Genomic DNA, 12,979 nt, shown 5'->3' on the forward strand with positions numbered 1-12,979 from the left:
TCTGAATTAGTGAATCACGCCTGAAGATTCAACACCACAAATATGCTTTCAAGAGTGATTGTGCTACTACCCCAAATCTTTTTAATTATGAAACCTCACCCATCATTCTCAGTAGATATTTAAATAGTGTTTTCTGTATGAAAATAATGATTTTTAGTATGCGTATTAGTATACAGGCATTGTAATGGTGGGTCTGAAATTCTACTGGGCTTCACACCTTAAAAGCCCAAAGGAAAAAGACAGCAGTCTGTGTCTCTAACAATTTGCAGTTTAGGTATAGCAATAATCACCAGTCAAATTTAAACTGATGGGCTTGAAAGCAGCAGATGACAACACTGGTAATTTAACTGTTGTCCTGATTTGAGCGGTACCACGGCAAAGAAAAAAAATATTTTAAGAAGGATTTGACAGTGAATTAAAAAATGGAGATGCCCAGTGATCCTCTATAGTGAGGGAGAGACGACACAGAAGGACCTAGCAGGTGCTCTTCTTGCAGCACACACAATGCAGTCTGGCATCATGGTCTTTGATATGGGAATTCAATTCAACACTCAATGAGAAACTAATAGTGGGGATGGGATAGTGTCCAAAACCTTGTAGAAGAGTACAAGTAGATCACAACAATTCTTTTCAACAGAGAGGGGAAAATCAGCAATACACATGAAGTGGTCAAAGCAGCAACACTGTCAAAGCAGAGAGAAAAACTATCTTAGCAGTTTTACTTTGGACAGATTATACATACTGAAGCCACTACAAGGTTGAAGATTACTTCAGGTGAGGAGGTAATGGATGAATTTCATTTGTAGGGATGAAAAAAACAAATATGTATCTTCAATGCAGGATTTAGACTTAACCAGAATATTAGCTTGTGGAAAAATCAAAGGCAGTGCCCCAGATTACAGGGCTCAAAGACTGGAAACATAGAGATTTTATCCCCGGTGACTAGAGAGGGGAAAAGACCTTTTACTCAAAGGTCATGACTCACTCAGTAGCTCAAGAGGTGAGCTCAAGATTACAGTTTGGACTGAAGGAGATGTATCATTTTTGGGATGCAGCAACAAGGAGGCAGGGTAGGATTTGCATTCATGGACCAAAAGAGAAGAACCAAAAAGAAGAGATTCCTCAAAAGCTCCCTTACACTTAGAAATTACTTTCTCCTTGCAAAAAGTAACTTTGAGTCTTTATTTTTAAAGATAACTGTGTTTTCCATTGCCCTGGAGGAGATTCTGCCTCTCACCAAAACTGAGCCTGACAGAAGTGACTTTGTGCTGCATATTCCACCCAGTTTGCTCCCACTGAGATTTGTGAAGTCTGTGACACTGTGCAATAGTACCCAGGTTCACTGATATAAATTTGAGGGGAGACATACAGCTCCAGCAGCTCCAGGCAAACAGCAGCAGTACCACAGCCCATGGTTGAAACGAGCGCGATCCTGTTGGTTCTTCAATCCAGCTGTTCACACCTTGGGTTTCCTCCTAGAGCTTGATGGCATCCCATGTGACAGATACTTGACAAAAATACTTAGAACAGAAAAGCTGTAAGGTCACCAAATCCTGGTAACCTTACAAGAGAACAGGGTAATTAAAATGGGAAACACTGGATCTTCTCAAAAAGCTCGTAATATTCAGAGCCTGGAAAACAGACGACCTACCAAAAAAGAAAATATTTTCAAAGTATATACTGCCCTCCTGTGTACAACTCGGTATTAAATCCAACAGCTGCAACCTATTTAAAAAACTGAAAATAATGTGGTGCTGTGGTGTCCCAGATAATGTAGGAACAGTGGTAAAATCCTGGCACTAAGGAACAAATTGAAGGCACAGTTCAGACCAGGGCTGTCATCAATGAGAAACGAATCACTGCCATGGGCCTTCATCCATCTTTTATGAAGGTGATCATGCTGGATCCCTAGGACCAGAAGCCATGCGAGCTGCAGAATTTCTCACAGGCAAAAGGCAAAGCACCCCCAAGCTGCCTCTGAACCCTACCACAATCATAGATTATCCACAAATGACTGACTGCTTTAAATAAAAGTAATTTCTTCCAGTTAAAGCTTCTAACAAACTATGTGAGTTTGGCACATTCCTGCTTAAATACTTACCTTTGCAGAGATTATGTCTCTTTTTTATTATTCTTGATACCTTTTTCAACAGTTCTTTCAGAAAAGAAAAAAAAAAAAAAGGATTTTAACTGTATTAAAATAACTTCAGTGTGAAAAATTAACTGTTAATTTCAGTTAAACTGCTATGCAGAGATCCTACTGCACTAGTATACATCACTTCTCAGCGCAAAGTTTCAGTCACCATTAAATACCTCTCCTCTGCTTTTTATTTTAGCTTGCCCTTTTCAGAAAAGCGGGTCCTTAAGCAACTGCAGAGCAAAACTGAGAGCAAATTCATAGCCACAGTGAAAGGTACACAATCTCTGTTTCCCATTGCAAGATGTATTTGCACTTTCACGCTCTTAACATTAAATTAAAATGGCATCTTAATTAAATTGAAAAAGTCTCTTAAGATCATAGTAAGGTTGATTTCAAAATGAATACATATTTTTCTTCTACGCATACCATGGCTTCTTAACACAATTAAAAAAAATAATTTTTCAGGTAACTCAGTTACTATTTGAAAAAATCCAGCATAATCCTTATAAAAGGTAAGTAGAAACTTCAGGAGCTTAGCAGATATGAGTAGCTGAATTTTTCACAATGTTTACATGGCACACTGAAGAAGAGCATTATTGCTGAAATAGATTCTTTATTTCCTGAAACATTCCAAAACAGCAGTATACACAGTTGTAATCAAATATTAAATCATATGCCATTGTAAGAAAGCATTGATTAGTGCAATTGGATTTTGTAAAAGATCTATCAAAAGATTTATTCACATTAAAACTCATTTTCCATAAGCAACTGTTAATAAAACATTACAATTTTATTCTTTGTAATAAAGTACTGAAAATCAACAGTAGTTTTAGAGATCACTGTACCTTTGTAAGTGCAATGTGATTTATGCTGCCATTTTAAATACAAAACACTATGACAATAAATTAACAATTCAACAAATGGTGGTAGACCAACAAAACCATGCTGACCCAGCTGGATAGCAATTTCCAGTGAATGCTACCTTTTTTTCTTTTGTGCTTCTGCAACATAAATATACTGCTTTGTATTGCCAATGGTCAGATTTTTAAGATATGTTCCTAGCGCTAAAAAAGTACATTACCCCAAAAATATTATTTATGGCACAGAAAAAGTTAAATTATCTCTCTGTAGTTCAAGGTCCAGGCAAGTTTAAATGAACTTAAGTATACAAAATAAAATATACTGAAAGCACTAGAAAAAAATTCAAGCACATACATAAGTACCCCAAAATTGAAAATAAAATGCGTGATGACTTTACACTGAATAAATTATCTCAGAACTTCAGTACGGCAAAGCTGCCCAAAAGCAAAATCTCCTAGTTCGTGCCAAGGAAATATTCTTGTATTTTGCACACATATAATACTTTCTTCAGCTCCAAATGCCAACACTGCCATTGTTAGTCTGCTAACAATGCAGCTGTTCAGGTAACTGATTAAGTGCAATATTTAGTATTTGATAAGATGTTCATTTTTTAAAAATGACATGGCATTGTAGATGGTTACAGATTAAGATCCTGGGGAAAATAATACTGTATGACCCTCCTTTTCCAAATCACTGTTACCCAGCCAGCTGGGTAATGAAATCCACATTATGTGTTTTCCACATGTTTCCATGATGTTGAGGGGCATCCTTCATCAATAGCAGCCGTCTCTCCAGTTCCCATCCCGTATCGTGCTCAGCGACGACAGTGGCTTTGGAGGCTGAAGAAAACTGTATTAACCAAATGACAGGGGAAAAAAAAGAAAAGAAAATGAGGTCATATTTCCTGTGAAAGATCAAGGTAAAAGACATCATTTACTTCTGCAGTGACAATGGCTTTGGGGCTTGCTTAGAGACATCCCTCTGGTGTATTTCTGGCTACATATTAGTGCACATATAAAGATCTATGGTGAAATTAAGGCCATTTCCAATGAGAAGAGCATGAAAGATTTGTAAAAAGGAATTGAGTGAATAATTGTAATCATGAATGAGATGCCTCTAAATAACAAGATTTGGCTTTTCAGAGCTAAAGACAGTAAAAACACATTTTTGTCACTAAGGGCAGCCGAGCTCTAATGGGAAACACTTTCCAAAAAGCTATTGTGATTAGCATACTCATGAAAAACCAGCAGTTTATACAGATACCGTGCAAGCAGCGAAGAATTTTATCAGCTGACCGAGTTCTCCTCCAGACCCTCTTTTATCGAGGACATGTGACGATGTGTTTCCAGAGTCACAAGTTCCAGCACTGCAACTCCTGACAGGAACTCACCATCCCCTGGGTTCCCACCCTCACACCTGGGCTGCATCTCTCACTCAACATCGAAGACATCTAAAACACTTCCTGACCATCTTCCAAACCCTCCAGGTTATTACTGAGGCAACTATTTCAAGCAAAATGAAAAAAATGAAAAAACAACCATCTGACTTGACCTAACTGCCAACACACTGGTAACACAGTAGGCTCTGTATTTAATTTGCCACAACTGTAATTTTGTCACTCCCTAATTTGCTGAAAAAATTGTGTTTCAATTTTGTGAAACTATTTCAACTTTTATAAAAGCAGACCTCAAGCCTTGTTTTCAAACTACTCCGCTTTTGTTATAAGATATTAATGCCTCCTTTCCAAATGCTGCTTGCTGTAAAAAGGCAGAGGTATCTTGTAGAGCAGGCAGTTGGTAGGCCAGTCATCAGAGCAGCTTCAGCTTTCTGCTACAACTGCTTTTTTAGTAGCAAAAACACTGCACTTAAGTAATAACAGTTGGCTAAAGTCAGATTCAGCCAAGCTGCTTTTGTGTAGCTCCATTTCAGTGTAGCACCATTTATCTTTGATATAAATCCAGTTACTTGAGACTAAGAACATAATCTGCCTTTGCTGTTTTCTGCAACTGCTGCTTTCGTTTCCAGAGAGAAAGGAAGAACGTATGTTTAATAATCTTAAAAAAAAAAAAAAAAACAAACAGAGAGGGGGGAAAAAAAAATAATGATTAGCTAACTTGAAAATAATTGTAAGAATACTGCTGTGTATCCAGAGGTGAATCTCTGCTACAGGGCACTGACAGAAAAACGTGCCAGCAATGAAAACCAGTTCAAACAAGCACAAGCTGTTGGTATGACATCACACTGTTTGAGACAGGAGCTGTGGAGGGGCCGTAATGCATTTCTACTTTTCCATCACCAGCTGGATAGCAGCAACTGGCTCCAGTACAAGGCAGCAGGAATAAGCAAGCCCTGGCTCCACAGGTATGCTTACATTCCTGCCACACTTGTGCCTGGTATCTAGCATGATCCAGATCCTGAGTTGCTCTGGCTTTAGCTGGAACCTGTCTCATCACCATGGCCTTGTCTGGAGACTGGGAGTGTTGGCTGACCCTGATCACCACCAACACTGCTCTAGGCTGGACACTGCAGGGCAGCCCAGCTGTCCCACTCAGCCCCCTGCTCACCCTGCCCTAAGGGCAGCTGCCCCCACTGCCCTTCACACTGCATAAAGCTAAAACACAGAGAACCAAAAGGTGGGGTCTGCAAGAAGCCCTGAGATTGGAGTTGGAAAGGGATGAGGGTTGTGTGGATCCTTTTTGCTCAACAGGAACAAAAAAAAAAAAAAAGGTGCTGACTTCTAAGGCTAAAAAGAGATGGATTACACCATCACAATTTCTTTAAACTGCTTGAATCTCTAATAGTAAGGAGAAAATCAGTTAATATTTAGCCAAGTTATTTATCTCAACTACTGCAATTCTATATTACAAATTATTTTATATTACAAATTATTACTCCCTCATCCAGTGTTTTATTCTATGCAGCAAATACTAAAGTTCCCTAATGCAACCCAAATATAATGTGTCTAAGAACCCACTTTATGTATCTGAAATACCAGCAACTTGGCTACTTAACAGTCTGGCCAAAGGTAGGAAGACAGATTTGAACATGCATTTCTCCCTGAACATCTCATTTCTTTAAAAAAAACAAAAGACCTTTCCTATTTCTAATCAAGTCATGACTAGCAACACTATTTAAGTTTCAAAGAAGCTAGACTCTTAAACTGATAATCAGAAATACCATTCATTAGAAAATATCACAGTTAAAAAAAAACTGACAACTGAATTCCTTCCAGGAAAAGTCTGTATGAACTGAAACCACTTGTATTTTTCCAAATGAATCAATAAAATTGAACGAGGGTGTTAAAGAACTGCAGGTTGAGCTCCAATCTACCTGTGCATTTTGAGTCCTATGAATTCTGCATTCCCGCTGTGCAAAGACCATCCATCTTCAACAGTCACTGCTTTGGCTCTATGGCAACACAGGATGCAGCTAAGGCACATTTGAAGGAATGGAGACAGGAGCCCAGACTTCCTGGACTATAAATAGCTTTGTTACTGATTTGAATCAGCTTCTAATAAAAACAGCATTGAGAGTACAGTGTCTCACTCTCCCACTGAAACCTCTTAATTTTGTTTTTCTTTAATATTGTCTGTTGTATGAGACATTACAAAATAGCAAGGGACTGGTCTTCATGACCCAGAAAGGCTTCCTCACATGTTGCTATGAAAGATTTAAGAGCTCTCCAGAAGAACATGAAGTAGAGGGAAGTAAAAAGAAAAAAGGAAAGAAAACCCTCAACTATAAAGAAGTCTAACTGAAAGAGTTTCCAGCTGAGAGCAAAGAAGGTTATAATAGAAATCTCATGGTACAGTCTTCATCAAAGAAGGAACCTGACGGCTCTTTATCAAAGTTTCACCGCAGTTGGTCAAAATCTGTTGTCAGTCACATCAGTGTAATCCCCAAGTAACTCAACCAAAGAGAGAATGTGAACAATTGAACTTATTCTGGATCTAGCCAGTATGTAGTGAAAAGCACAAAAATGATGAGAGCTAAACAGTGACAGTTCATCCAACAGAAAATGAGGTGGTCACACAGCAGGCCCTCACAAGAGGCGAAATGTGGGAAATGAGAAGAAATAGTTGGAGGAGTTAACACAAGTTGAGAGAAGTTTTTCCTTGAAAAGACTTAATTCCTATTAATTACAGAACATGGAGCTAAGAGTTTAACTCCCAGCTAAGATAAGGTGATTAAAACAAAATCTCTTTCATCAAGCCTATTATATTGCTTGACCTAAAAATAATTAATTTGAAGATTAATTTCTCTTTCTCATTTTTTTTTGCATGCAAAAATTTGCATTTGCTTAACAGTACAGCTTATTGCAACTGTGTGATATTCCAGGACTCCTCGTGTGCCTGTTGTCTCCTAGCTGGAATTGAAAAGATGCTGGTTCAACCCAAGACTGCACAATCCAGGATACTTCCTTCTTCACAACACTGCAATGGTACAACTTGCATTTTTACAGACTATTGCCATTTACAACAACAGGGATGCAGCTCTTTCTATGTGAACACTCTAAGATTGGCTCATGCTGTGACACTGAAATAGCAGTAGGCACAAGTCTGGGAAAAGGTAAGCCACATCAGTTAATGATATGAGGTTTGTGTTTGTTTGGACTTCTTAGTGACAGGTGGCAATCCATTCCTATTTACACGTGTTTACACACTATCCATTATCAGAGTTTCCTAGGGGCTACCAGCATGCATTGTCTATCACTATTTCTGGCAAGCAATCTTCACCGATTCAGTGACTCAGCACCAGGAGACAGAAGCATATGTTTTATAGATCCACATTCAGGAGGTAAAAACATTCCACAATTTAAGCCTAAGCTATTCACACAGAGACTGAGGCCAGTTTAACTCTCACCTTCGAACTGGCTGTGCAATTTTACTTCTGGGAATGCCACTCCCATTGACGGCCAGCGATGGTCTTGGAAGAGCACTGCGCCCTACAATGCCTTGCCCAGCAGTCTTGTTTGGCATTGGGATCCCAGTGTTGGAATACAGCTGTGAGTTGCTGGACACTGGAATACTGCTACTATTACTGCTCCCTTGTACAGTTGGGCTTACATAGGCAGTAGCTTTGAGAGGCTGTCTGACAGACACTGGAAAATGTCCCACACTGTGAACTCGGTGCTGAAGCTGTCCTGGTGATGGAACTGTGAAAAGAAAACAAAGCAACAAGGTCAGTATGCAACAAATAAAACCAGGTAGTAATGCTAATTTTTAAATAGATCTGAAAAAGGATAAACACATTATTATACAATTTACTTGCTGATTACAAACTGTTGAAAAACCTCCTGAATCCAATACTATAACATTGCACTTAACTAAAATACCCTGTTCCACCCCCATCCTGAAAATAATCCCAGTCCATATTCATCTTTCTTTTTCCCTTCAAAGAGATTAAATTAGCCATTATAAGCACACTAAATCCACCAACACACTTAGAGCTTTAAACAGGAGAAACTGCTGAAGGTATAAAACAGTCACTGTTAGGTAATTAGGTTTTTGTCAGGTGGCTTGCAACAACCACATCTTGTTTGAGCAACATTGCATTAAAGCATTATGAAGCATCACAGAAATTTAAGCTTTATGCATAAAAACAATAAAGAGGCTATAAAAAATCTTGAATGTAAGAGCATATTCCACAGCTGATGTTATGTAAACTATCATTTTATATCAACATTATGAGCTCTAGAAGCTTTATATATAGATTTTTCTACCCAATCCTGCCCTCTGGTGTACATTTGGCAGGCATCACTTTCCTAGTCCATGTACCAAAAGCAAACTGTCAAAAGCCTGAAGCATATAAATTAAGACACTACATTTAGAGCAATCCTTTTTCAAGTCCTTGAAAAAAGGACATCTTTAAACCATTTAAGGACACAGGAAAAACTGCAGGGGAGTGATTCAATTAAACTACACTGTCAGTATACTGTTATGGAACTCTTATCATAACACAGCTCCTAAAATACCGCAGCACAGCCACTTACTATAAAGGCCTTTTAAAAAAATATTTCAGAAAAATGGAATTTTACACACACACAAGTATGAACACACAAATAAATATATATTCCTAAAATAATTAACAAAATTAAACGCTCAACACATGACCATGAAAATCCATGTGGGAACTTGAAATACTTCCATTTTCATATTCAAACAGGAAAAAAAGTACAACAAAATTACCCGTCAGTCAAGAATATTTTCCAGAAAAGAAGCAATTTAATTGTTTTGAAGACATTGTAATTTCTGCTTAAAGTTGAAAGAAAACAGGAAAAGTTTTTGCCAACTTCTCCCTCCAAAATCTCACAAAAAATGAAGAGTCCAAGTTAAATCCCTTCTTATCAAATAATTTGTTTGTTCCTCTTTGTTTCTACCTGTGTCCAGTGAAATCTACTTTTCCCATTTCCACTCGAGAACCTCAACCACCGTGATAAAAAAGATGGGTTTGGATCTTGACCTATCTTGCTCAGATTCTACATTAATAATTCATCTCCTACATCAATACTCCCTTCATCCCCCCATCAAGAAGTCACCTAAATTATACCAATTATTTTAATTCCCCCACTCAACAATTATATTATACTCAAGAATAGAACCCTCTGTTTACTGCATTTCCTCAGAAGAAAGTGGCTCAACTTCAGTAGGAAAGAGGTCATGGATTTTAAGACAGTGTTTATACAGTGTACTATACAACCAGCATTGCATAAATTACCCAGAAAAACAGTTTTCAATTGTAGTATCAAAACTAAAAATGTGATCTCATATGAATTAATTGCATTTTTGGTGTATTACTATTTATTGTTACTATTCTTTCAGTTTTAATGCTGCCACAAGATAAATGGGCAAAGGAAAAAAAAAAGGGAAGAAACTTTCAATAACAACACTGACAGAACTTGCTCTCCAAAACAGAAATTTTGAAAATCCTGAGGTATATTACAATCTAGTGCAAAAAAACAGTTTGCTTTTAATTTTTCTTAGACAAAAGATCAGTGACAAGGACATGTATTCTACCCCTTTATTGATCCCTTGTGCTCAGCTGAAGAACACAGATACTTACTACACGACTGCATCCTTGAAATCCCATTACTAGCTCCATGCAAATTGGAGTCAAAGCTCTGACTATTCCTCACAGTGACAGGAGAACCAGCAAAGCCAGCAGTACTGCTAATGGTGGGGGTGCTTGGCATCCGAGCGAGGTTAGGCATGCTTCTGCGGAGTTTGTCTGGAGCAAAAGAAGACAACATCCATTAGTCAGGTCAGAATTTCCAACAAACACAAGCAGCCTTGGCATCATTTCCGTAGAAAATCAGAATTGTAACAAACCATTTCAAACGATAAACAAAAAGAGAGGTTTTGCTCTACCAGAAGAGTATGAATATGTTATTGACAGCTTTCAAATTGAATCATTTTGACTACTGTAACAGTATGATTATTCACAAGTTATTTTGAAGACACCAGTAGGCAGTACATTTGCAGAACTGCAAGGATTTAAACAATAAATAATGATGAGTTTCACATAGATGTGTAAAGTAGGTCAGGTGAAACATGCCCTAAATGCGCCTGTTTCTTTGCAGTGAATCCAAAAGCAGAGCTGCACCAGCAGTGAGACGCAGCTATTTACTCTGTGGATGTCTAAAGACAGGAGAGAAATCCATCCCAAGTGACTAAATCTTGCTTTCAGGTGCCAGTAAGATGCTAAATAACTCCATTCAGAACCTAACCTTGTTAGCATGTTAAGTTTCTGCAGGAAGCCACACGCAAAAACTGCCAAGTCCTGATGTTGTTCAGTTGGTTGGAGCCCTGTGTTGATACAAAAGAATTTTCAAATCTGGTGTTTCTCCCTCCTACCTCACTTGGGTACCTGATTTGGTAGGCATTTTCAGTGTAGGCTTTTTTGCAGAGCTTTTCACAAAAAGAAAGCTGCAAATGCCCCAAGTATTTTTGAGGCAGGTATAACAGCTAAGTGTCTAAGAGGTCAGAAGATGTCTGCAATCCCACTCACACCAGTTCATTTGAAGAGAGAAGTTGAAGCCCTCCTGACACCTCAAGGCAGCTTCCTAACCATGACATCAGGAGGTAATCTAAGGGAAAACTCTTCCAGTCTCTTCTGCTGTCAGGCCGAAGGGAGATGTACAATCAGAAGGGACTGGGAAAAAGGCACAGACTGAAGAACCTGGTCCTGTGACATGACAGACTTCAGCAAAGCACTGCTCTGGGAAAACAATGGGCATTTATTAAATTGTCACTGACAACATCAGCAAGGTTTGCCTCTTGGCCAGGTTCAGAAGCACAAGTCCTGTGCCCTGCTGAGGTGGCTGCGTCCCCCCTGATAACATGGCCAGCACAGGGGTTGCCAGCTCCTGTTCCTGACATAGGTTCCAATGGCTGGCAGGTTCTTATACTGCAAAAGAAAGCAGGGGTGTGCTTGTCTTGTAACAGCAGCTACTGCTGCTCTCTCCCACAGAGAGCAGGGCATTTCCAAACTGAAGTTTTGGTTTTATGCATAGAACAACACAGCGCACTGCTTGGAATGCTGGCATGGGTCGACCTCCTGACTCATACAGGGCAAGTTCAGTTTACAGAAACAGCAGATTTATTTAGAAATCTCTGTTGATGAGTCCACATAAATATACAACCTATTTAGCACCATCATTAGCTCCTCTAATCCTTAAAGCTGCTAACAAGTGAAAAGTAATACGACGTGACAGTACAGTTCTATCTATACAAGTTATGAGGAGTCACTGACAGTAACTTCAATATGTGACGCCTACTTAACTCCAGCAACTTGTGTCACAGAAAGGTTGTATCTCCAGCAGGAAAAGAAAATGTATGCTTTGAATTTCTGGAAACTAGGGTACAGCCAAATCCTAACAAAGAACTAATGTATGGACAATCTTTCACCAAACAAGTCAGAATTGTGCTTCAGTGATTAATTACTGACAGTGGCAGACAGAAACTGTGAATAGTACAGCAATGAACATTAGCAAGGGGACTACCACTGTGGTGAAGGCAGGTACTAAGTATTAATATCAGTGATGTAACAATGATAAAACAGTTACCAGGCTTCCAAAACTGTCCTGCGGATGCAAACAATAGCACCCATACAGCTACTGTATGTATATATTTGCAAAATTCTTGAATATTTTAGAAACTGAAGAGGGAACTGTCACCCTATGATGCAATCCTTGGGCAAGAGTGGCAAAAAAAATGAATACAGGATGTCTGTAGCTACAGTAAATTCTGGAGTCCTAGCCTACCCTTTTGAAGTCCTAGGGCCTGAAATCCTAATTCAACGTTACAGAACTTGGCTAAAAAAGGTCTGATGCATCAGGATAAGGAAAGCATCACTGCATAAAACAGCTTTTTAAGCATCGTGTTGTATAGCAGAATTCTTTGGACTCTACATGCTCTTCCACTCAGGGACTGCATCAGCCACCCCAATTATCTGTGAATTATCTGTGCCTTGAACTGTCCAGTGGGTGCAGCTACAATAGGGGAAAAATAGGTACAGAAGTAGCTTGGATTTCCTCCATGTCTTGGGTGGCCACATCTTTTGCCTCCTGTTCATTAGTCCCTTCTTGTTCCAGCAGTTTGCTCTGCTGCTGATTCATTCAGTCCTCAGGCAGCAGATTCCTGCTGCACCTGCAAAGTCTCATCCATCAAGCAGCTGTGTTACTTCTTTGATGGGTCCTTGTGTCTGCTGAGATAAATGGCCCTGAAAAGCAATGAAAATAGCAGGTCAGTTTTGTGTTTGGGGAAAACCCAGAAATGTTCGCCTTGATGGCATTTTGAAGCTTTCATCTCCTTGGATGATGCATTCTCTTTCATCTCCTTCTTGAAGTTTGTTCTGTCACCTGCTTCACTCCTAAGAACAGTGGAAATAGTCTTACAGATGCTTTGTTTGTAAATGAAATGATGGCTCTTATGAGCTTAATACATGGAAGCAAAAGGTGGGAATTACGTGATTTTAATA

At 38.9% G+C, this 12,979-nt stretch overlaps 1 protein-coding gene across 3 annotated transcripts in view; it reads right to left on the reverse strand.

Moving 5' to 3' along the window:
* Nucleotides 1-2,733: 2,733 nt before the first annotated feature.
* The window catches only part of SLAIN1 (SLAIN family member 1), a 50,551-nt gene continuing 40,305 nt past the window's right edge, over nt 2,734-12,979 (reverse strand). For all 3 annotated transcript variants that reach the window (XM_023923824.2, XM_086880919.1, XM_086880918.1), the window contains 3 exons: nt 10,064-10,228; nt 7,865-8,156; nt 2,734-3,850 (listed from right to left, as the gene is read on the reverse strand). In XM_023923824.2, the coding sequence (XP_023779592.2) occupies nt 3,775-3,850; nt 7,865-8,156; nt 10,064-10,228 (533 nt within the window). In that variant the 3' untranslated portion in view covers nt 2,734-3,774. The remainder of the gene's footprint in view (nt 3,851-7,864; nt 8,157-10,063; nt 10,229-12,979) is intronic.

This window comes from Cyanistes caeruleus, chromosome 3 (genome assembly GCF_971803275.1).
Source record: "Cyanistes caeruleus chromosome 3, bCyaCae1.hap1.1, whole genome shotgun sequence".
NCBI lineage: Eukaryota > Metazoa > Chordata > Aves > Passeriformes > Paridae > Cyanistes > Cyanistes caeruleus.